Source organism: Bidens hawaiensis, unplaced genomic scaffold (genome assembly GCF_021521415.1).
Source record: "Bidens hawaiensis isolate Kalapana, Puna unplaced genomic scaffold, B.hawaiensis_p1.1 tig00046205_1, whole genome shotgun sequence".
NCBI classification, from domain to species: Eukaryota; Viridiplantae; Streptophyta; class Magnoliopsida; order Asterales; family Asteraceae; genus Bidens; species Bidens hawaiensis.
Window position 1 is genome coordinate 5,696 of NW_027498249.1, and position 24,522 is coordinate 30,217.

General features: G+C 38.2%; 1 protein-coding gene and 1 pseudogene across 2 annotated transcripts; one reads left to right on the plus strand and one right to left on the minus strand.

Annotated features, from left to right (window-relative positions):
• Nucleotides 1-999: 999 nt before the first annotated feature.
• Nucleotides 1,000-4,897, plus strand: LOC143596286 (putative Histone-lysine N-methyltransferase ATXR5). Its single transcript, XM_077075100.1, has 6 exons — nt 1,000-1,519; nt 1,657-1,737; nt 3,484-3,704; nt 3,840-3,940; nt 4,213-4,425; nt 4,507-4,897. Exons 1-6 carry the CDS (start codon nt 1,243-1,245, stop codon nt 4,664-4,666), a joined length of 1,053 nt encoding a protein of 350 aa, XP_076931215.1. The 5' UTR covers nt 1,000-1,242; the 3' UTR covers nt 4,667-4,897.
• Nucleotides 4,898-6,002: 1,105 nt separating this feature from the next.
• LOC143596289 (DNA gyrase subunit A, chloroplastic/mitochondrial-like) lies at nt 6,003-12,869 on the minus strand (annotated as a pseudogene). The gene is made up of 27 exons (XR_013146680.1): nt 12,294-12,869; nt 11,620-11,689; nt 11,453-11,518; nt 11,199-11,300; nt 11,039-11,089; nt 10,879-10,977; nt 10,711-10,797; nt 10,568-10,638; nt 10,358-10,466; nt 10,187-10,249; nt 10,034-10,099; nt 9,856-9,944; nt 8,709-8,757; nt 8,432-8,518; nt 8,246-8,339; nt 8,096-8,166; nt 7,937-8,026; nt 7,731-7,856; nt 7,501-7,658; nt 7,329-7,410; nt 7,078-7,242; nt 6,904-7,005; nt 6,683-6,819; nt 6,486-6,602; nt 6,346-6,400; nt 6,163-6,262; nt 6,003-6,075 (listed from the first exon to the last, which is right to left on the minus strand). The product of XR_013146680.1 is annotated as a DNA gyrase subunit A, chloroplastic/mitochondrial-like (transcript).
• Between the last annotated feature and the right edge of the window lie 11,653 nt (nt 12,870-24,522).

Genomic DNA, 24,522 nt, shown 5'->3' on the forward strand with positions numbered 1-24,522 from the left:
TAAATAAATTAATTAGATATTGTCGCTTTATAATTTCATGATAGTAACCTTGTGAGCTGTGACAATCAGTTCGTGCTCCGGCATTTCCACCGTAGGTTGGGGTGTGACTAGCTCATCCCCACTCAGAATGAATTACACCTTTTTAGTATCATGTTGATCTATAATTGTAAATTTGTAACTCACTAAGAAAGTTGAATAAGGAATCTTCGTTCAAAAGATATGATATCTTGAGAGTTAAGATCATACACTCTTTCACACACTTTTGGGTTTATCCGGTCTTGTTTGGGTTTGGGTAAGCGTCTCCTCGCTTCATGCTTGGCATTAACTGAGTAGATTTGCTTTTTAAGCTCTTGAACAAACACGTTCAAAGTTTTGATGGTGCGCGCACATACCTTGTTTGATGGCCACATGTCGACGTCTCCACCACAATGTAGTGTGGTAGTCTTGATCCCAGTCACGCCGTCAATTCATACTCCCTCTAAGTACTATTCTATTTCCTACATTAAGTCGCCAACTGCTAATGCTTTTATCTTTCCAAGGATGATAATAGTTTGTAGACTTTGACCCTTGAAGTGATAAGTTTAGTGTTGTCACTTATGCTAACTATGGCTTTATTGCACTATTCACTTTGGCTTCTAATCCTATGAAGTTTTTATGGCCCTCCACTTCTTTTACAACTTAGGCATGTATCTCAATTGTCGTCCTAAATGAACTAACATGCTCTGATATCACTTGTCAATTAGATATCTTTTCAGCCTTTCTATATTTCTACGAAACTTAAACACTCAACGCAATCTTACAACGTTATCGTGTGGTTTTCGCAAACGACCCCACCTTTTATTCACACTAATTATCAAGTACAAGTATAGTAATTTTAAGAATCTAAATTGTTATTCAATGCCAATACCTAAAATACCGTAACAATTTGGCTATCAAACCAAGCCACTTTCCAATCTCCACGTACCAGTTAAGCAAAAACAACCAAATAAGCTCACAACCCGAAACCCACAAAACCCGACCCATTTAGCTCTGCATGTACATTCACAATAGCCAACGGCAAAAACCCATCTCGAATATTCCGGCAGTAGCTCATATTAGCATGACCAATCATTAGACGCCACGTCATCACACCTTTGCCCATGACTAATTCATTCATTCATTCCCTGCGTCTTCCTTTGCCACCACCATTTTCAATTATTCCCAAAATACCCCTCCACCGATCCCAAAATTCCCAGTTTTGCCATGAAGCGGAGAGTGAAGAAATACAAGTCGATTAATGACATCATCAACCACGTCATCAAACCCGCCGTCGTCGTTGAGTACGAGGTTGATGATGACGATGAGTATAAAGACACCGTTTGCGATGAATGTGGGTCAGGTGACCGGGACCACCAGCTGCTGTTGTGTGATAAATGTGATAAAGCCTTTCATATGACGTGTCTCCGACCAATCGTTGTCCGTGTTCCGATTGGTCTCTGGTTCTGTCCCACATGCTCCGATCATCCTCCGCAGCTTAAAAGTATGTTTTTTTAATTAATTAATATGTTAATTAATTAGTTAATTGATTTAATTAGAATCTATACATTGTATGTATGTGTATGATGAATGATGAATTAATGAATTAATGAAACGGTGTCGTTTTGGGTATTGTTTTAGGCTTTACGCAGACGAAGATCTTCGATTTCTTCAAGATAAAGAAATGCACAGCTTCTCCTGTGAAGAGAATCTCGCCACAAGGTCGGTTTTCGTTGTTTTTCGGGTTTTTTTTTATGTTATGAATAATTAGGGTTGTTGGTTTGTTGCAATTGTTTATTAATTTATAATTAGCTTTGTGAATTGGTGATTAGATCACATCAGTTAATCTATAAGCTAAAAAGACAAATTGTGTCTTTTTGTTAAGTGATTATAATATTTGGCTGGTTCACTTGAGTAGCAAATTCCACTTATAAGCTTAATTTTCTGCCATGTGCATTTGTTAAATTGTATTAAAATCCTGAAGCTGTATAGAGGTTTTCAAGTAGTATGAAGTTGCACTCAATCGGAGTCTTTTTATCCCGCGTGTGTGTGTGTTAAACTCGCATTATAGAATACAACAAACAACGTCATATCTTAAAGCATTTTTCAGGGCATACTTTATTTCTGTTTTTAATCAGACAGCGAATCTTGGGTTAGTATAATCGTATTATAAAGTTTATCGAGCAAATGCTTCATTCTGTGTTGCGCGTTATGCAATTCTTTTCATGTTGTCATTACTCCCAAGTTTTAGTTTTCGTTTAGGATCATAAAGTGCACTTAATTACATTAGTTTATGTGTTGAAACAATTTATGTATGCGCAATCTTTTTAGTAATATATTGTCATTTATATTATCCGGTGTTTAAAACAATTTTAACGCCAATAGAATATGATCAGAGTACACATATGATCATGGATCTTGTATTATGTGGATAGTGGACCATAAGGTGAGATTCTTCCAACAGACCCCATGTTTGTCCTTTTCTCTGTGTACAAGTTAATGATATAGTTTTATTTTTTCTTCATAATGTCGGTTAAGTGCCAGTACTCCAGCTAGGCAATGAAGTAGTAGACTTGTATGCAATTCCCGTCTTAAAGTTATTACCTTTGGTTATAGTCTCTAAGCCGAAAACACTTTTCATTATGCGTCCAAAATGTTTTCATCCATCTTTATTAATAACGGGAAACTTTCTATGCAATTTATCTTGCTCTTAATGATATCATTCACATAATCATGAAGATGTATTTTTGTTAGATTTTAGAAAGAAAATAAATACTTTTATAACTATTAAATAGCATTTCTAGCTTCATAAACAGCACGGCTCCTCTTATTAATGTTTAGCACTAACTACGTTAGGTGATGATTCATCTCTCATTGCCTAGTTATTTGGCATTTCTTTTATAATTATTAACAAAGGATCGATCTCGTTTCTCTATCTCAAACGATAATAGTATCCCGATTGAAGGTATAGTCTATATTTTTAAGCCAAAAAACAATTCTTATTCTTTTGCTTCATAAAGCGTATAGGTAGAAAAGCAGTTCCTGTTTTCATACAAACAAAAATGTAAAAGTTAACCCTTTTATGCAGATGTAAAGTCATCTATGAAGTTCATCGTATGCTTAAATGTTGTTATAACATACAATTATTATCATCTGGGAATCAAAGTTTCCGAATTGCTTTAGCGTAACCATGGTGATCTTTTCTGTTAGAATGTGTAAGGCAATGAACATTTGTTATAACTATCAAATCTTAGTAATTTAAAAACGATGTGTTACAATTCTATAAGCCAACTAACTTTGTATGTAAGATATTCAACAAAAGTTGGTTATCCTTTAAATTTACACTTCTATACATTATCAATCAACCATGGTTGTTCACTTTTTTTTCTCATATCCCCCAATATATAAGATGTTTTTGCTAGTTTTACACTTTCTTCTTTTAATTTCGTATATTTTTTGAATTAGCAGATTCAAGGAAACGTAGGAGACTTATGGTGCATCATAAAAAAAGGAGGAGATTATTACCATTTATTCCAAGTGAAGATACGGAACGTAGGCTAGAGCAAATGGGGTCTCTAGCTTCTGCTTTGACATCACTCAATATGGAATATAGTGATGATCTCACTTACTCCTTTGATATGGCTCCAAGAAGGGCTAATTTAGCCTCCAATGAAAAAGGAGGAATGCAGGTAAATAAACTCAAAAGCAACAATAAAATTAAGTGAATTCATATGATCACACAATCCTCTTAGTGAACTATTATTTTGTACTTGACATGTTTTTAACTTTGAGAATTGATTTTAAATTCCATTATATCATTTAAGGTTCTTACAAAAGAAGACACAGAAACCTTGGAATATTGTAGTACCATGTTGAGAAGAGGTGAATGCCCTCCACTGCGTGTCATCTTCGATTCTTGCGAAGGGTAAATAAGTTAATTTAATAAAACAAGCTTTTTATTCCAGTTAGAGGTGGCAATCTTGATCCCTTTACTTATAAATGTGTCGATTTGGGTAATGTTCTATTCCTAATGTGTCAAATTCGACAGTCGGGTTGAAAGTCATCTAAAATGTATTCAAATGTTCATATCACACGCTAAAATTGACCCGTTAGCTTTACATAACATACCCAGGCCGCCCAATTTGACACCTCTAAACTGCCATTAAAGTATGGTAACAAAATCTTGTTTTCGTACAGTTATACTGTAGAAGCTGATGGTCCTATAAAGGACATGACATTAATAACCGAATACGTCGGTGACGTGGACTACATTAAAAACCGTGAACATGATGACTGTGACAGCATGATGACTCTTCTATTAGCACCAAATCCCTCAAAGAGTCTCGTTATCTGCCCTGATAAGCGTGGAAACATTGCCCGTTTTATCAATGGGATAAATAACTTTACCCCGTAAGCTTGCCAAAAAAAACTTCCATATCTGCTGAATCATATTATTCTTTATTAATAATATGGCGGTTAACTGTTTTGCAGTGAGTCAAAGAAGAAACAGAATTTAAAATGTGTGAGATACAGTGTAAATGGAGAATGCAGGGTCCTGTTGGTTGCAACTCGTGATATCGCAAAGGGTGAGAGGTTATATTATGATTATAACGGGTATGAGCATGAATACCCGACTCATCATTTCGTATAGGATCTTGAGGCTTGCTAATGTAGTTTTAATTGAGCAAATGATTAACCTATTGATTTATATTATTTTACTTTTTATGACCCTTTTATTCGCTGAGCCAAAAGAATTTTTCTGTAAACATTTTATGAGATCTATTAATTATTTTAGGTATCAATAGAATCTAAAGTTTATAGGAATTTTTGTTAAGATGTTGGATCAACTCTTGCGTCGGTCCCTGAAAACAGACTTGGTAAGGACCAGACCAGTTTTGCAGCCATACCTTCAATACACACCGCTCATCATGTTACAAAGTGAAGTGTCAAATATCTAAAATCGATTATTGTAGCTATTGTGATGAATAGAATCTTTGAGGTGGTAAGATGGACGGATCATGTTGCAAAAACGGTTTGAATTGAAACCAGTCTTTTGTTAAGTTCAGAGTTTTGACTCTGTAACATTTATTTTTCTTCCGTTTTTAGTTTTTCAAAATGATTACTGTGTTATTTATGAACACAAGAACAATATCATTACAATGATATCGGAGTCTTAAAAGAATATGATTTAGGAGACTGTTTAAAAATGTTCTTCAGGTATCAACCCGTTCCACTTTAAGTTATCTGACATTATTAAGTTAAAACACAATCCGAATCTTTTTCGTGAGTGGGAATTATCACCTCTAAAACATGCTTATCACTTGAAGATGATCATTGAGGGGACGAAATGAATATTGTTACACATGGCCGTCGAGTAAAATGAGTACCTTATGACTCATACTAAGGCCTCTTTCACATGTGTTATCAATATTAGATGCTAATTGAACTTCATGGAAGTAATATTTTGCTCAAAGTATCTTTTGAGTTATGTTATTAAGAATAAGATTTTAGGGTCTACGATAAAACTTCATGGAAGTAACATTTTGATCAAAATTGATTCCTTTAATTTTCCTTGGTTTGATTATCTTGATCATGGTTGTAACACACTTGTGTTTTCCATTAAGTTCTTTTAACAATCTCCCTCAAGTTGGTAGTGGGATCTCACATGCCTCACTTGTTGATAAAATTGTTCCTTACATGTTGAATTGAGTGATTGTAGCTGTATTAATACATAATAGTCATCATATGATAGGCAACCTAATTATGTTTTAAGCCTTTTTATCCAGTACATAAATGAACACAAAATGCAAATGATCTTTCTCTTATGAAAACAATGAAGAATGTCAAAAGTAATTTTTTAAATGACATGAAATTGTCACCTCTTAATTAGATATTAATGTCATCACACATGACTCAATCGTACAAAATACTTCCATGCTTGAACCAAACGCCATGAAAATACGCACAATTCTACTATACCGTTAGTGCTACAAAATAAACACACAAAAAGAGGCAAGGCTACAATAATCATGTTGCTCAAGCCTCATCAATATCACTCCCCTGAAACATAACGCACAGTTAGAACCATGAAATTTTGCATCCAACCACAAAACAATTATTCTAAACAAATTATATAACTTCAACAACCTAGCATAACGTGACTGTATAGGGATATCCGTGACTTTTATTCGGTTCACCGTACCACTCTAGCTCACAAGAACAACCTGCTCATCACTTTCACCATCATCTGTAACACAAAAAATAATTAATTGACTAAATTACTGATGGTCCCGGTAAGTCAAAAGATTGAAACCTGAAAACCATATTTACCTGCTGAAGTAAAACCAGCTACAAAAACAGCAGCCAGGCGGTCTTCAGATGAAAACTTAAAACAATATAAAAGAAATCCATCAACAAATAAACTATAAAGAACAGTGAAGATCTTTGCCTTTAATATTAAACTTGCTTACCTTGTAACCAATTAAACCAACCCTATTCAAAGGAGACTGTCGAAAGCGACTTAAAGGAACTCGTTTCCAAAACCATTTTCAGACACGAACAATAACCATGGTCCATCTGGCCGCTTACTGCAGAGTATAAATTTATTAGATGTAACTAAAGTTATATATATAACAAGTATAAAATTTATCAAGGTTAGAGAAATTACTGGGTGTGTTCAGGTCCAGGTACATGCTCTATGCCTTCCTGCTTAGCTGCAGGTATAATATCAACACATGCCATTCTATCCCCTTCTTTCAATCTCATTGCAACCGAACCTCGAGCATTTCTTCCAAGTGCTCGAATCTATAAACACCAAATTAACAAAAGTAGTTAAATCCAAGACATTTGATTTTATAACAATAATATAAGAAATAAAGTAATGCTTACAATCTCACAAGAGCTCAGAATAACAAATCCATTTTGTGAAGCCATTGCAACATAATCTTCATTTGTACACCGACGTACCCATTTAAACGAATCACCAGGAACCTACATAGCCAAAGTGAGCCTCGAGAGTCGAGAGATCATATATTTTTTTAATCTAAAAGATATAAGAAATACCAGTTGAAGTGCTATAATCCCGGATGACCTAATGGATGAAAAGTACATTAATGATACTTTTTTAATGTAGCCATTTGCAGTAAGCATTAGAAGATACTGATCTTCAGCAAATTTACTAACGGGGATTATAGAAGTAACTTTTTCACCATCAGATAAGAACAAAATCTGGTTAAACACGAAAATAACTAGTCAGCAGAAGAGCATAACTGTTAAATGCCTAGCAAATAGTGAAAGACGGTAAGTTAACATACCTGTACCAAAGGTGTACCTGCAGCTGCACGAGAACATTCTGGAATTTTGTATGCTGGTGCAGAATAGAAAATACCCTTATCGCTATAAAAGTATTATTAAAAAAAATGTTATCATCTCAAGTTGACTATTGAGTTTAGTCATTACTAATAATATAAAAAATGTGTAAAGAACCTGAAATAGAGGAGACGATCATGTGCACGACAAACGAGAAAGTCAGACATTGCATCATTGACTCTCAATTTTCCAACTGATTTACCAATCGTTCCACGGTTTTGTAAATTAAACGTGTCGGGTTTCATCCTTTTAACATAGCCCTTTTCACTAATTGCCTGCAAGCGCAGTAAAAGGGTTTGAACATAAGAAAACCACATAAATTGTATATTTAGTTATTTTCTAAGTACCAGTAGCATTTCTTCATTGGGGATGACATCTATTTCATCAAGCAAACCATTATCAGTATCCTCTAAAGTTGAACGTCTTGGAGTTGAAAACTTATTCTTTATCTCACTTGCTTCTTGTTCAATTAGCTATGTATAAACCACAATTTATAAGTTATAATTTTATCATTTGCATTGAATAAAACTATTATATAAATTATAAGCTATACCTGCAATATTTGTTTTCTACTTGATAGAAGTTCCTCCAAATTAGAAATCTGTTCCATTAAGGACTTTCCTTCACTAATGTACTTATTTCTCTGCATAAGTAAGACAATTAAAATAAGTAAAATTAAACTATGTTGGCAAAAAAAAATAACAGGCTTCACCTCAAGCATTGTAAGCCTCCTTAAATTTATATATAATATTGCTTCAGCTTGCTTTTCAGATAAATGAAACTCTGCAATATGCATCACATGAAGCAAGTAAGAATTTAGAGCATATCACGAAATAAATAATAAAAGGACAGTGGGGCCTACTTTTCCTCAGATCTGCTGATGCTACTGAGTTGCTTGAAGCTTTTCTAATTACATCAATCACATCATCGATATTATCAAGCCCGATTATAATACCCTTAATTCAACCAAAAGAAAAAAAGTTGACATTAGCTAGTCATTTGACTCATTTCTTACTGTGGTTGAACGAAAACCTTAAAGTAAACACACCTCAACAATGTGATTCCGGTCTCGTGCATGTGCAAGCTTGAACCTTGCTCGCCTTTCAACCACTGAACATCTAAAGTCCAAGAAAGCCTGCATGAAGCAAAGAACGCAGATGCCATACAAGTATGTACCAAAAAAAGCCATGTTAGCAACAAGAAGCTACTTATTCGGAAAGAACACAGCAAGCTAATTAATGAGATATGTCATAGATATATATGACTATATGAACTAAACCACTAATTGTGATCATCTAAACCTTATTAATAGAGTAAAGGGATACCTGAAGCAATTCCTTTAAACCCATTTGTTTGGGTTGTCCATTAAGAATACTGCCAAACAATCAAACATGAGAAGTCAGAAGTCAATCTTGTATATTTGTCTAAATTATTATCAGGAAACCCATTAATAAATGAGCAGATTGTTTCATAAAAACGCAAGACATTTATACATCACGAATGTTGTTGAAAATCAGGATTATACATTTATTAAAACTTGCCCGTAGTGATTTGGTTTTATATGCATAGCCATGCGAGGTCCACCTTCTAACATACATATACATGTGTACATCAGTACATGCATATGTATGTGAATGCATAGGTATGTGCATATGTACAGAAGAGGGTTCTGGGCAGAGCACAATCTTTAAGAGATCAAAAAAATGGTTAAAGCGCCATGTTTATTTCTATACAGTTAAAGCGGTCCAAAATTATATAGAGGTCAAGGGCCGGCAGCTATTTGAGATATAGGTTATCGCGATGGGATAGCGGTAATCAAAATTTCAACCAAATAACGGTAAAGGGCAGTTAAAGCGGTCCAAAATCATATATGGGTTTTCAACTATGCAGGTAAAGCGGTCCAAAATCATATGAGCTTTTTTTCTTAATTTGGACTAAAAAATACCCCACCTTGAAAATCGGTGCTATGACTGCTATCTAGGAATCAAAATAGTAACCAAATAACGATCAATAGTGCCGCTAATAGCGGTTCCGCTATTCTGTACTGCTAATTTCACCGCTATTTTTCAAAGGTCCGCTGATCGCTATCCAACTGCTATCCCACTGCTATTGACAGCATAGGTTTATTCACCTCTTCTGATATTCTAAAAATAATATAAACAAAATTTGTTTATTTATAAAACCTACCCATGTGCAAAACATGTGTAGTTTATATTTCCTACACATGTGTAGTTACACTTTTAAAAACGAAAAAATAAAATATGAAAAAATAAGTTTAAAAATTCTTTATATACGTAACATAGACATTTGTATGCAAATAAAAGTTTTAGAAAATACGTACCACTAATAGAAAAAATTAAATAATTTAGGTTTTTTTTGTTCTCGCAGTAAGTTAGTGTTTCGTAGTCACTATGTATATACACTTGTTTTTATCAATGATGTTACTAAACCATTTGAAGCAAAACCACTTACCCAACCATGTTACAGCTAAAACTTGACTGGAGAGCAGTGTGACGATAAAGATTATTCAAAACGATGGACGGGTCAGCCCCCCTCTTTAGCTGAAAAGTTTAAATATGAAGTTCAATCAGTATAAAATCAAGAACTCCCAAAAAAAAAGATACATGCAAAAACTTTATAATAATATTACCTCAATAACAATCCGCATTCCCGATCGATCGCTCTCATCACGAATATCACTTATTCCTTCCAAAGTCTTATCAAAAAAAAAAGAAGTATCTATTCTGTATTAATAATCTGACATAAAATGGTATAACTGATGCATTAATAAAATGACTAATACCTTGTTTTGAATTAGCTCAGCAATTTTCATAACAAGAGAGGATTTGTTGGTCTGATAAGGAATCTGTTCCATATATTAAACAGAAATCCATTACAAGTTAATTAATCATTTGACCAGCAACTTTACATCCTATATAATATGACAAATAGTCATAGAATGATAGAAATTAACCTCTTTTACTACAATTGATGTACTCTTTGTTCTGGAATCAGATACTTCAATCTCTGTCTTTCCTCTTACTACTACACGTCCCTTTCCAGTTCGATAAGCGTCCAAGATTCTACATTATTAAGAACAGTAGCTATTAATGAATCTGCAAATTCTTTAAATTAAAACATGATTATCAACATATTTTACATAAAGCATTGAAAAAAAATATACCCGAGATTTCCCATTATGATTCCTCCTGTTGGAAAATCAGGTCCAGGCATATATTCTAGCAATTCTTGCAGCTGTTACAAAATCAAACAGATAATAATATTAAAACTGAAAAGAAATTTGTTATGAGACAATAGAATAAATACCGTGGCATCTGGATTATGAATTAAGACGGATAAAGCGTCAACCAACTCACCAAGATTATGTGGAGGAATATTTGTTGCCATTCCAACCTAAAAAAGAAACTAAAAAATTAATATTTGTTTAGATACATAATGTGTAAAAGTAAAAATGTAATATCTAGAAAAAGTCACCGCAATCCCTGAAGAGCCGTTCAATAGTAAGTTCGGAATTCGAGCTGGAAGCAGTGATGGTTCTTTTAGAGAGTTGTCGAAGTTTGGCACAAAATCAACCTGTCAAAAATTTGAATGTGTTGCATAAGAATAATGTAATAATATTAAAAAACTTGTAGACCGAACAATACGTACTGTATCCATCTGATAGAAGCATAGTTTCAGTAAGTGCCTGAAAAAATGAAGCTAAAGAATGAGTACCTCTATATTGTTATTATTATTAGCAGTGAAAGAAAATCTATAGAAACAACTAAAACTGATAAATGAAGCATAAAACATACTTGCAATCTGCATTCTGTATACCGCATTGCTGCAGGATTATCTCCATCCAGTGAACCAAAATTCCCGTGACCACTAACAAGTGGACAACGCAATGAAAAATCCTGAAAAATAAATGTGCAATCAACAAGGGATGATTGTATAAAGCAAACTACATGTACATATATCTGAAGATGAAACTTTAAAGCCTCCTAACCCACAGTACCCCCAACAGTGTTAAATTACATATTTACCCATGCAATGCATGTTTAACTACCTGTGCCATTCGAACCAGCGAATCATATACAGCATTATCACCATGTGGATGGAACTTACCTAGAACCTGAGTAAGAAAAAACAGGCCAACTTAAATATACAGTCTGAAAATAAAAGAGAACTAGACAATAACAAACATATAAAGAAAAGGTATAATCAGGTGATAACCTCTCCAACAACTCTAGCACATTTCTTATGAGGTTTACGTGATGAAAGCCCCAATTCATGCAACGCATATCTGCAATGATCATAAAAACAAGATTAATCTGTTGTGTCCACGCTACTTCATATGTTCATAATTAACAAACCAAACCTAATTCTTGTAAAGAACAATGTTATCAAGTAAAATCAGCAATAAAGTATGATAAAGATACAACATTTATTCTCCAATTGTCTCTAAAAGGTAAAAAAAAACACATGCAGATCGTTTATTATATGCAAACCATGCAGTCAGTATCAGTGGGATATCGAATATTGGTCCCATGTGAAATATCGGTAAGCATATCGGCAATATTGACCAATATATCACTAATTTTCCCGATATCAGTACCTTTCTTCTTAGTTTTTCCATTTGTCTTCTTTCTTCTTATTGCTTCTATTAGTATGCTGAATCGTTAGTGTTAAACTGCCATATATATATATATATATATATATATATATATATATATATATATATATATATATATATATATATATATATATATATATACTCTTGCACGAGATTAAAACTACCGATATCCCACCAGGATAACCTATATCTCAAATATCCGTCCTCGACCGATATCCAACATTTTAAAAACAATTTCCAACCAATAACAAACACCAAATCAACAAACACTCACAATATCCTTCGGTGAACGGGCTTCAACCCATCCCGAACATCCGGCAACGCCCGGCCTAGCAACACGGACATCGCGTACGACATATACGCTTCCGTCGCCTCTTTATGCAGCTCCGTCGCACAATCCTTCCATCGCCATTACCTCCAGCAGCAGCCGTCACTAAACCCCCATTTCCGCCGTCTCCGCCGTCGTCCAAACCCTCGGTAGCCGAAACCTGTCGCCGCTTCGAATTTGCCGGTGTCAGACGACTAGACCGTGACGTGGCGGACAGGAACCGGAGGTTGGTGACGGCGGTGTGTGTGGGTAATCGGACGGCGGAGAGTGGTAGGGAGAGGTGAGTGTAGCATCGGAAGAATCGAAAGCCGGTGGTGAATGACATTGGTGTATTGGATGATGATGATGATGATGAGAGGTTCATGCCATTAGTGTATGTGTGTGTGTGGGTTTATTGTTATCGGGTTTCTTTCTGGATATTTGGGAGATTTTTCTTAAACCCTAATTTCAGGGTTTTCTTTATGCGCGCCAATTGTTTTGTGTTTGGTAAATTTAGACTTGTGCCCCAAGTGTGTAAATGAACCAAACACGCTGGTGAACCGTTTGATGAAATGTAGGTTTATATTCATTCATACGTAATCTAATAATTAGAGAATGAACACGAACAGGGTTTGGTTCGTGTTTGTTCAATTGTGTTCGTGAGCATTCAGTAATGTTTTATTTTTTCAAATTAAGAGAGGGCGAGGGAGGGTGTAGTTTTTGGAACGATTTTCTCTTGTGTCGGATTGAAGGGGATTACGTCTGAAGTGCATTACTAGCCTTCTACTACTAAGGATCACGTAAAGGATGTAATAACCATGTTATTGATATCTATGCTATATTGCGTCAAATGAGATCTTTAACGGGCTAATTCATATGTGAAGGAGTTTGTTGTAAAGCGCTTTTCTATTTGACTTTTTTGTCTTATATTATCATGTTTAAGTGATTAGCACGTTTAATACTCCCATTTTGAAAGCATGTCTTGTTCTCAAAGGTCAGACTAACTTAGCTGACGTCAAACATTGACTAGAGGGTTTGTTTTGTTGGAAGATCAAGGTCATGACCTACCTAGAGAAAAAGAGTGTGGGTGAATTACATTTGTGCATGAAGTTTGTAGGAACCTAAAGGGGTTGGACATGTTATTTATTTATTTTTACCACTTTTATATACTCATTTGTTAAGAAAATAATTCTTATAAAAAGTTTTATTACACGATAATAGTCGGGGAGATTAAGGCTAGGGAGATATTACTAGACAAAAGCAAGGACTATCGTGGTCGAGATGGGTGTTAGCAAACCTATCTCACGTCCACTTATTGGCCTCCCATCGAGAGTTGTTCTTCGGTTGCTTATCTCTAGAATCTAGATGGTGTGCAAATCCTTTCTAGAAATGACCACAACTTTCATGATGTAGAAATCACATGTGGTTTTCCCTTGTTACAAGTTGGAAATTGTCTTGATGATCTGGGCATTGGTCACCTTTTTTTAATCACCACTAATATATAAAAATGTTTGAAAATAAATATTACCTTTTGTTGTATATTACATCACTCGTCCTCTGATTCTTTAGAGTGTAATATATGAGATAAACGACGTGTATCAATACATTATCACTACAAACTGTATTATTTGTAGTTTTCAAGCTACCAAAAACACTAGTCAAATAGTTGGAAGGAAGGTTGTTTAAACAGACGAAGGAGTGAAAATGGGTAGGCGGCAGCCAAGGACATAGTCAAACATGTGCTTTAATCGTGACCCTGTGGTTATTTAATAAAGTCGTCATGATTCTTCAATCGTCTTGATAAGTCCATAACTAATTATAAGCTTTTGTTTATGTCTTTAATATTGAGAATATAAATTGTAATTAAGTGAATTGACTATTAAAAATGCAAGATGGACCAAAGTTTGTTTTGCTAAACATCTTCTTAATTATGACAATAAATAATTTGAATTCAAGGTGTCCCTTTTTACTTGAGTTAATCATTTTTTAAAACCATTTACCTTTTTACTTGGATCTAAATTTGAGTTACTTCTTGAAAAATATTATTTCCACTAACCTTTGACCCATTCTTTTTTAAAATATCCAACTTTTATAAAACCTTTGTTTTAATAATGAACCGAGGAAGGCCTCGTTTGTGTAGTTAGCTAAATTATCGTGGTTAAATCCTTTCAAAACTTGTGACACTCGTCAATTTCAGGTTAACTCCGTTAATTCAAACTTAAGATCACTTGATCTATAACGCACATCTCATTACATTTAAACTAGGGTTTTAAATGACGCTTGACAATCACTACACATGTAGTCTTTCGGGATTGCACCGAAACGCACACGAGTCGACTCAAACCATTGGTGAACAAACGACAAATATCAAAACAATAAATACTTGATAAGTATGTGTTATAATCTATATGTTACTTGATATGTATGTGAAATACTAAACACAAGAGGCAAGGGTTATTATTTTGCACTAGAAAGTGAATGACTAAAAGGTTAGGGGGTGAAGTGTAACATAAGATAATACTTAACATATTATTACACAACCCTAATCTCCTCCCACCCATTCTCACGGCTGCTCTCCCTCCCCTCTCTCCCTTTGGCGATCGTTAACCCAATCACACACACACACACACAAGATAATTTTCAAGCTTGTTGTGAAGAATTGAAGGTTCAAGAAGCTAACTAGGTAATAGAAACACCATATATAATTTATTCTATCATTTAATTATATGATTAAACATGTAATCATAAACCTTAAGTGTTAAATATGTTGTTTGTTGATGATTTAGGGTTACATGCATGATTGTTAGTTCATAGGTTAATTGTTTATTGAGTTTTGATGAAAACTGATGCTGAACAGATTATTGAATTCGTGTTTGGACGACTGTAACTCGATGTTAATGTTATGTTTTGATACGATTGTTGATTCTACAGTATACTAGGTCGGGTTTAGTTTCTGAAAAGTCCGAGTTTGTAATTTTGGACGTATAAAAGTCTGTTTTTATTATTTTACAAAACTGTTGTGCAAGGCTGATTTGGGAGACCTGCTGTTAGGCTGTTTTGCGACTACGATAACTCATAAAATACAAGACCAAATGGGTTGGTTCCACTTCTGGAAGAAAATAAATTGAGTTAGGAACCTAACCCAATTGGTCTTGCATTAATTGGATTTTTTATTTAACGGGAATAACAAATAACATTCTGTTGCGCATGATTTTGACTGCTGTGAGTTTACTGTAATGTTTTGATCATTGTGAGTAAACTATGTGGAATAAAAATACAATAAAAATAGTTCTGGAAACCTAACTCATACATTCTTTTGTGACGATTTTTGGTGAATTAATTGATATGCTATGATCTGTTGAATAGAGTAATCTTTCAAGTAGAATTATGTCTTGATAAAACTAGCTGCTGAACTATGTGAAAATACATGAAACATGCTTGTTGTTAAATAATTGCTACGTTTATGACCAAATTGCCCTTGTGGGGATAATTGCTAGTAATGTACAATATTAATACATGATATGTAAATAGTTGTTCACACATGTAACGTATCACCAATGTGCTTGTTGAAACACACACAATTCACCAACGAAACACGAAACGTATCTTGTGCATAGGTGTTATGTGCTGAGTCTAGAGACTCGATAGTAGTTCCAACACTTAGAAAATCTCATTTGTTGTTTTAGAACGCCAGTGAGGATTTTCTGTGACGCGCATCACTTAGGTGACTTGTTTTATTGAATTCTTCGCGAACAGTGAGTTTCACGTCCCCTTTTAACTCTTTTAAACGCTTTTCACTTGGGGGGGAATACATACTCCGAAACGCTTTAGATTTTGTTATTAGATTATATATCACTTGTAAAGGCTAAGTGGCAAACGAAACAACTGAAGTCCTTCACAACATCGAACCGTTTAGTACTGGATAATAGCGAGTCACTGTTGAGTAGTACTACTGGGTTTGACAAACCCCACCCAACGCTAAACTCGACTAAAGGTCGAGTGGGTGTAATCTTGGCTAACACATTACCATGGTCGGGATAGACCTGGTGGCAAGGCAATTGATAAACAGTCAGCTTCGGTGTCGAACACTTAGTAATACTTGCTTTATAGGCTAGCTACCTATAGATATATAATTGATTAAACATTATCTGGTAACGCAAACGCAAACACAAAACGCAAAACGCAAACGCAAAACGCAAACGCAAACGCTTTATTTATATAAACTTGTAAACTCACCAACCCCGTGTTGACACTTTTAGTATGTTATTCTCAGGTACCCGAGGCGGGCGCGCGGTATAGGATCATGCATTACTTTGAACGCTATTGTTTATGCAAACTTGTTTTTAAACTGTTATTAATTGGGTTTTTAAGTCGTCCTGCGTGACGCAACACTTGGTTTATGGTTTTACGCTTCCGCACTTATTTACACTTAAATTGTTTTCGTGGTTTGAAAACTTTATTTATGGTTTGATTATAACTAATGATTCCGATCCTGTTAGTTCACACCCTCTGACGGTAAAACTCCGTTAGTGGATTTTGAGGGTGTGACAGATTGGTATCAGAGCCATAGGTTATAGCGAACTAGAAATTGCATGCATACTAGACTATAACCGCAACGACCCATTAATTATAATTTCTACGCACTGCATATACTTTGTTTAGTCTTTCGTCATCTTTACCTCTTTACCTCATTCACTCATACGCGCGCATACACGACTTACCTGTAGGGATGTCGACGCCACCATCATCATCATCCGACCAGATGACTCATGCTCATGGAAAGGAACCGCAATTACCTACCTCGTCGCCACCCTGAGTAGTCCCAGAACTAGAAGCCCCTGCACCGAAGAGGTATCGCCTGTCTGGAGGCATGTACGACGACGACGTTTGCTGGGATTGGTACCCGAGTCTGATCAAGCGTATGGTTTATCGCGAACAAGTTCCCCCACTACCTCACCCGAGCCGCCCTGCTTACCCCAACACCCTACCACCCATAACCGAACTTATAGAGCGAGTTCTCGCAACTGTTGTTTCTTGTTTAGGACGTGACGCGGTTTTTATGCGCTCGGCGAGAGCGAACGTTTCCGGATTGATAAGAGATGGAACCGAGGCTAGGGAAGAAATTTCCCGCCTGACAGCGGCTATGAAGGAAATGCAGGATACTAATGAGCAGCAGATGAAGATTATGAGAAAAATGCAAGCAGAGATGATCGATCTGCAAGAGCAACTCCTTGTGGCGAGATCCCGGACAGAGATAGCTCTAGAGCGATGCGATATCTTACAGACACAAATTGCTCAGAACGCAGCAGAACCTGAGGAAGAACCTGAGGAAGAACCCGAGGAAGATACTGAGGAGGATGCACACTCGGACGTGTTCTCAGGCGACGACATCTCAGGATGATAACACCTAGATGTCTGGAAGAAACGCTGGTCATGGTCGCAGTAACATTAACCTAACCGTAGCAGAACTCCAAACCCTATTGAATGACCATGCGGCGGCAGCTCTAGCCGCACATGTTCAGAATCAAGCCGGAGGTCCAATTGGAGCGTGTACTTTCAAGAACTACCTGGATTGCAAGCCCAATTCGTTTAAGGGCACTGAGGGAGCCATGGGTTTCCTGTGTTGGGCTGAGAAGGCAGAGTCAACTTTTGAGATGTGTAATTGTCCACCCGCCAGTAGGGTCAAATTTGCTGCTGGAACACTGGAAGATTCTGCTCTCACTTGGTGGAACTCCAATGTGCAAATTCTTGGATTGGAATTGGCGAACGCTATGAACTGGGAAGAGTTCAAGAATATGACGCGGGAAGAGTATTGTCCTAGAGAGGAAATCGCGAAATTGGAATCTGAGTTTTGGTCGTTGAAAATGGTGGGTTCCGAGATTGAAGCCTACACCACCCGTTCTCACGAGCTAGCAGTAATGTGTCCACGGATGGTAGACCCGCCGAGTAAGAGAATCGAGATGTATATCGATGGGTTGGTACCACAAATTCAGGGTATGGTGACGTCTTCCAAACCGGCTACAATTCAACAAGCGATCCGGTTAGCTCACAAACTGACGGATCAGGGAGTGACACAAGGTGCGTTACCACCTAGAGGTTCAACCTCTAAAACCCGTGACAACCCGAGCACTAACAACAACAACAACCCGAGCAATGGAAAGAGGAAATTTTACAACACCAGGTTCTCATCCTCGAACCCCCCACAGTAACAACACTACCGTAAGCCCGAACTCGCTCGGAACTTCAATAATCAGAGTTCCAACAATAACAACAACGGTGGCGGACAGGGTTCGAGCGGCTATGCAGGGAAACACCCGAAATGCAACAAATGCAACTATCACCATGTTGGGCCATGCGACCGTATCGAATGCCTGAGATGCTGAAAAATGGGTCATCAGGCCAAAGAATGTAGGGGAGACCTAGCGGCAAAGGGTGCTCCTAAACCACCTATGGCGACTAAAGGGTGTTTCGATTGTGGTCAAGAGGGTCATTTCAAGAAGGATTGCCCCAAACTAAAGCAGAATGAGAACAATGGAGGAAGCAGCGGTGGCGGAAGCAGTGGTAAAGGAAGAGCTTTCGTCATTGGGTCGGGCCAGGCCCGCAACGATACATATGTGGTGACCGGTAAGTTTCCTGTGAATGACTGTTTTGCTTCTGTTTTGTTTGACACTGGAGCTGATAGGAGTTTTGTATCGAAAGCCTTTAGTAAACTCTTAGATTTAACTCCAACCCCGTTAGATGCTAAGTTTCCTGTTGAATTAGCTGACGGTAAGTCTATAGAAACAAATCATGTACTTGCAGGATGTAAGTTGAAACTGTCGGGTCATACTTTTGATATCGACCTCATACTTTTTACACTTGGTAGTTTCGATGTCGTTGTCGGCATGGACTGGTTATCCGAGAATCGAGCGGAGATTATATGTCATGACAAGATAGTCCACATCACTACCCCTTCCGGCGAGATCATTTTGATCCAGGGCGAGAAGAGCGGCATGACCACCAGCGTCATCACCCTCATGAAGGCACAGAAATATTTACGAAAGGGTCATCCGGCAATTTAGCTCATATTGTCGAGAAACCCGCGGAGGAGAAGCGAATCGAAGATATACCGATTGTGCGAGATTTTCCGGAAGTCTTACCAGAGGATTTGCCTGGACTTCCTCCTATTCGACAAGTCGAGTTCCAAATCGAATTGACCCCCGGTGCTGCACCCATAGCACGAGCCCCGTATCGGCTCGCACCGGCAGAGCTTCAGGAGTTGTCCACTCAATTACAGGATTTGTTGGATAAGGGTTTTATCCGACCTAGCTCATCACCATGGGGAGCCCCTGTCTTATTTGTCCAGAAGAAGGACAGGACTTTCCGCATGTGCATCGACTACCGAGAGCTGAACAAGGTGACGATCAAGAACCGTTATCCCTTACCCCGAATTGATGATCTGTTTGACCAGCTTCAAGGATCGAGTTACTACTTGAAGATCGATCTGAGATCTGGTTACCATCAATTAAGAGTGCGCGAAGAAGATATTTCAAAGACGGCCTTCAGAACTCGGTACGGTCATTACGAGTTTTCGGTTATGCCTTTTGGCTTAACCAACGCACCAGCCGTATTCATGGATCTCATGAACCGAGTATGCAAGGCGTACCTCGACAAGTTTGTGATTGTTTTTATTGATGATATCCTCGTCTACTCCAAGGACAAGACCGACCACGAAGAACACTTGAGGTTAATTCTGGAATTACTAAAGAAGGAACAACTGTACGCTAAACTCTCGAAATGCGAATTTTGGCTTCGCGAGGTTCAATTCTTAGGACATGTGATCAATGAGAATGGTATCCATGTCGATCCCGGCAAGGTAGAGGCCATCAAAAACTGGGAAGCACCTAAGACTCCGACTGAGGTGCGACAATGTCACACCCGGCCCTGAGCGGCGGAAACAGCCGGGCGCGCACGAGTGGGGATTGATACTTAAGCACGGGCCATTGCAAACATTCAAAGTAAGATTTTCATTGCGCATGAAAAGTTTAATACAAATACATTACATTGTTTAAAATTTACATAAAAACATCCAAGTATAAAAATTGTTGAAGATTTCCACGCCATATCCCCATGCGCGGCGGGAACAACCACGCGCATCGAAGGGATAGAACTAAAATCTTCCAAAAAGCTAGTTTAGATGTTCAGCGTGAGGTGCTCTAAGTGTGACTCCATGCGCTACCTAGTTATCTCCTGAAAGACACGTAAAAACATTTGAATCAGTATAAACTGAGTGAGTTCACAAGTCTTAGTAACTTGATAAATCGTATTGCATCATAATCTTGATACAAATCATTCTGAAACATAATTCTGATAGCATCATTAAAACACATGCTTGGTAAAACATAGTTCTATCAAGATATTCTGATAAAATCGTTCCGCGGGTTACGCGCGAACATTTCTGGGAACTGTGCTCGTCTATGCAAAGTGGCGCTGCCACTACGAGCTAAAATAAGTAATACCGTCCCGCGGGTTACGCGCGAACGTTTCAGGAACATGTGCTCGTCCATGCAAAGTGGCGCTGCCACTAAGAGCTAAAATAATAATTCCGTCCCGCGGGTTACGCGCGGACGTTGTGCCGGAAAACAAGGCGCTCGTCCATGCAAAGAGGCGCGACCCCTACGAGCGGGCTCAAACCCATAGTACTGCCCCATGACCATACTAGGCACTCGTCCATGCAAAGAGGTGCGACCCCTACGAGTGGGTGGATCAAACCAGCAGTCCCTACCCTTAGAGTTCCAATGGTAAAGTGATCACTTACTCGAGTTCTAGCGCACATACATCGAAAACCTTAGATAACCGTTTGCATTACTCATCATGAAACATAACTTAAACACATAATCGCTTGCATAGCTTGTAAGTATACCATGATAAAACATTATTTAAGTACGTGTCCCTCGCCCCGAAAACAGTTTAAAAATAGTGAAAACAGTGAAAATAGGGGCTGTGAGACTCACCCGTGGTTCTTGTTAAGGGATTAATCGAGATTCGGGTTTTCTTGGTGTTGGCCCCGGAATCGAAGGTCTAGAATACGATTAAATAACAAGAAGTATATATATTAAGATCAAGAAATAGGAGAATATAAGGTTTGGAAAGTAGATCTCAAGTTTATAACCTCGGCTTACCTAGTAACTGGATCGGAATCGAAAATAACGGATGCTCGGGAGATGATTAGTGCAGGTTTGCAGTTCTTTGGAGTGTGTTTTGAGTGATAATTTAGGTTACATATTTATAGGCAAACTCAAGGGAACACAATCCCTTGCTTTAGAGGATTGAAATCTTTTCATATCTAGGTGTAATGATGATAAAGTATGGAAATTATTATTGTTTATTGTTTATTTAAAAGTGGAGGAGTGGACAAAAGATCTTGATTTGATTTGGACAGGACATGCAGGTCTGGGGTTGGTGAGAATAGGGTGGCTGACAGTTGACTTTTCATGTTACAGTGTGCTTTTTCAGGTACTTTTGTCAGTGTACAGTAAAAAGTGGAAAATCTCTGAAACACGCTACTGTTTCCTTTTGGGCGGGAGTAATCTCCTTATGTCTGGAGAATAGACTAAGTGTTCTGTGCGCATCACTTTGTGCGCATAGCTTTCTGCGTGAAGGACATTTCTTTGCTGCGGGTAGGTGCGTAACCTTCTCGCAGTTAGGGATATTGAGTTTCATTTGTAGATTCTCCAGGTGGTCTTGGTATTTCAACATAGTGATCAGTCATGTTGAAGTCAATTCCATCTTGGAGCTTCAGACAAACTGGCTCTCAATGTTCCCGCCATGCGGGGAGGTTAGTTCCCTTCCGCACGCGCATAAACGATTTAGGATGCACCCGCCTTAGCATCATGCGGGATGGTCAACCCATAGACAACATAACGTTAAGTTACATGAAAACATAAAGCCAAAACATTCGCGCATGGCGCATATAACATATGCTCACGCTGGTTCTTAACATGGTGCGCTCGCGCAGGTTGCACATAACAAATGCACGCGCTGACTAACATGGCGCGCTCGCGCAGGGCGCACATAACAAATGCACGCGCTGACTAACATGGCGCGCTTAATATTTACAATCACCTAATTATTAGGTTGATTACTTAGTTTAAGGGATTGGGAATTTACCGGGTGTCACATTCTCCCCTCGTTAAACGAATTTCGTCCCGAAATTTAGGAGACGTTGCTGGCAGAAGCCATGCTCTGAAAGAGGTGTGGGTATTTCTTGCGTATTTGGTCTTCTCTTTCCCAAGTGAATTCAGGCCCACGCCTCGAGTTCCATTGAACCTTTACTAACTTGATTTTGCTCCTGCGTAACTTTTGTTCTTTCCAATCGGTTACTGCTATAGGTTCTTCTACGAAGTGCAGCTGTTTGTCGATGTGAATCTCTTCCAACGGCAAAATCAACGTTTCGTCAGATAAGCACTTTTTGAGGTTGGACACATGAAACGTATCATGAACTCCACTGAGTTCGGCGGGCAAACGGAGTTTATAAGCAACCGGACCGATCCTTTCCAGGATCTCAAATGGTCCAATGAAGCGCGGATTCAACTTTCCTCGCTTGCCGAAACGGGGGACTCCTTTCCATGGAGAGACTTTCAAAAGTACTTTATCCCCTACTTGAAATTCCAATGGTTTCCTTCGCATATCTGCGTAGCTCTTCTGTCTGTCGCGCGCTGTCTTAAGGCGATCCCTTATCTGAAAAATCTTGTCTGTTGTTTCTTGGATCAATTCTGGACCAGTCATTTGCTTGTCACCTACTTCAGCCCAGCACAGTGGGGATCTACACTTGCGCCCATACAAAGCTTCGAACGGCGCAACCTTAATGCTTGTGTGATAGCTGTTGTTGTAAGAAAATTCAACCAATGGGAGATGAGTATCCCAGCTACCTTCGAAATCGATTGCGCACGCGCGTAGCATATCTTCCAATGTCTGGATTGTTCGCTCGCTTTGCCCATCCGTTTGAGGATGATATGCCGTACTCATGTCAAGACGAGTACCTAAAGCCCCTTGTAACGATCTCCAAAACCTTGATGTGAACCGACTATCTCTATCAGAAATGATGGACACTGGGACTCCATGTTTTGAAACTACTTCTCGAATATACAGTCGGGCTAACTTTTCCATCTTATCGGTTTCCTTGATCGGCAGGAAGTGCGCTGACTTAGTTAGCCGATCCACAATAACCCATATTGTGTCATAACCCCCAGGTGTCCTTGGCAGTTTGGTGATGAAGTCCATAGAGATTTGTTCCCACTTCCACATGGGAATTTCTGGCTGCTGAAGCAACCCTGATGGTTTCTGGTATTCAGCCTTCACCTTCGAACACGTCAGGCACTTACTGACATACGTCGCGATGGCGCCTTTAAGATTGGGCCACCAATACAGCGTTTTAACATCTTGGTACATCTTGTCTGCGCCAGGATGTACGGAATACCGCGTCTTGTGAGCTTCGTTCAATACCTGCTCGCGCAATCCTCCCTTGAGAGGGACCCATATGCGGTTAGCGAAATATAGATTGCCGTTCTCTTTAAGTTCCAAATTCTTAACCATACCCCCAAGGCATTCGTTTTTGACAAACTCTGGTTTCAAGGCTTCTTGCTGAGCGTCTCGGATGCGGGTAGAGAGATCTGCGTGAATGGTCAACCTTAGAGCCTTGACTCGTAGCGTTTTTATTCGCTCCTTCCTACTTAGCGCGTCTGCTACCACATTCGCCTTTCCAGGGTGGTACTTAATTTCACAATCATAATCGTTCAACAACTCCACCCATCTTCGTTGCCTCATGTTTAAATCCTTTTGATCAAATATATGTTGAAGGCTCTTGTGATCCGTAAAGATTATACACTTTGTACCATAGAGGTAATGGCGCCAAATCTTTAGCGCGAAGACAACCGCTCCAAGTTCTAAATCATGCGTTGTGTAGTTCTTTTCATTGGTCTTGAGTTGGCGTGAGGCATACGCTATGACTTTGTCTCGCTGCATAAGGACACATCCAAGTCCCTGATGTGAAGCGTCGCAGTAAACAACAATGTCATCCATCCCCTCGGGCAAAGACAAAATTGGCGCACTACATAACTTCTGTTTCAACATTTGAAATGCTGTTTCCTGATTTTCGCCCCAAACAAACTTCTTGTCTTTCTGAGTTAGCGCGGTCAGAGGTAGAGCTATTTTGGAG

Bases quoted from the DNA above. Each gene is read 5' to 3' on its own strand.
- LOC143596286 (XM_077075100.1), top strand. From the start codon at position 1,243: ATGAAGCGGAGAGTGAAGAAATACAAGTCGATTAATGACATCATCAAC. The intron at 3,705-3,839 runs GTAAATAAACTC...ATATCATTTAAG, and splicing joins ATGAAAAAGGAGGAATGCAG to GTTCTTACAAAAGAAGACAC. The intron at 3,941-4,212 runs GTAAATAAGTTA...GTTTTCGTACAG, and splicing joins ATCTTCGATTCTTGCGAAGG to TTATACTGTAGAAGCTGATG.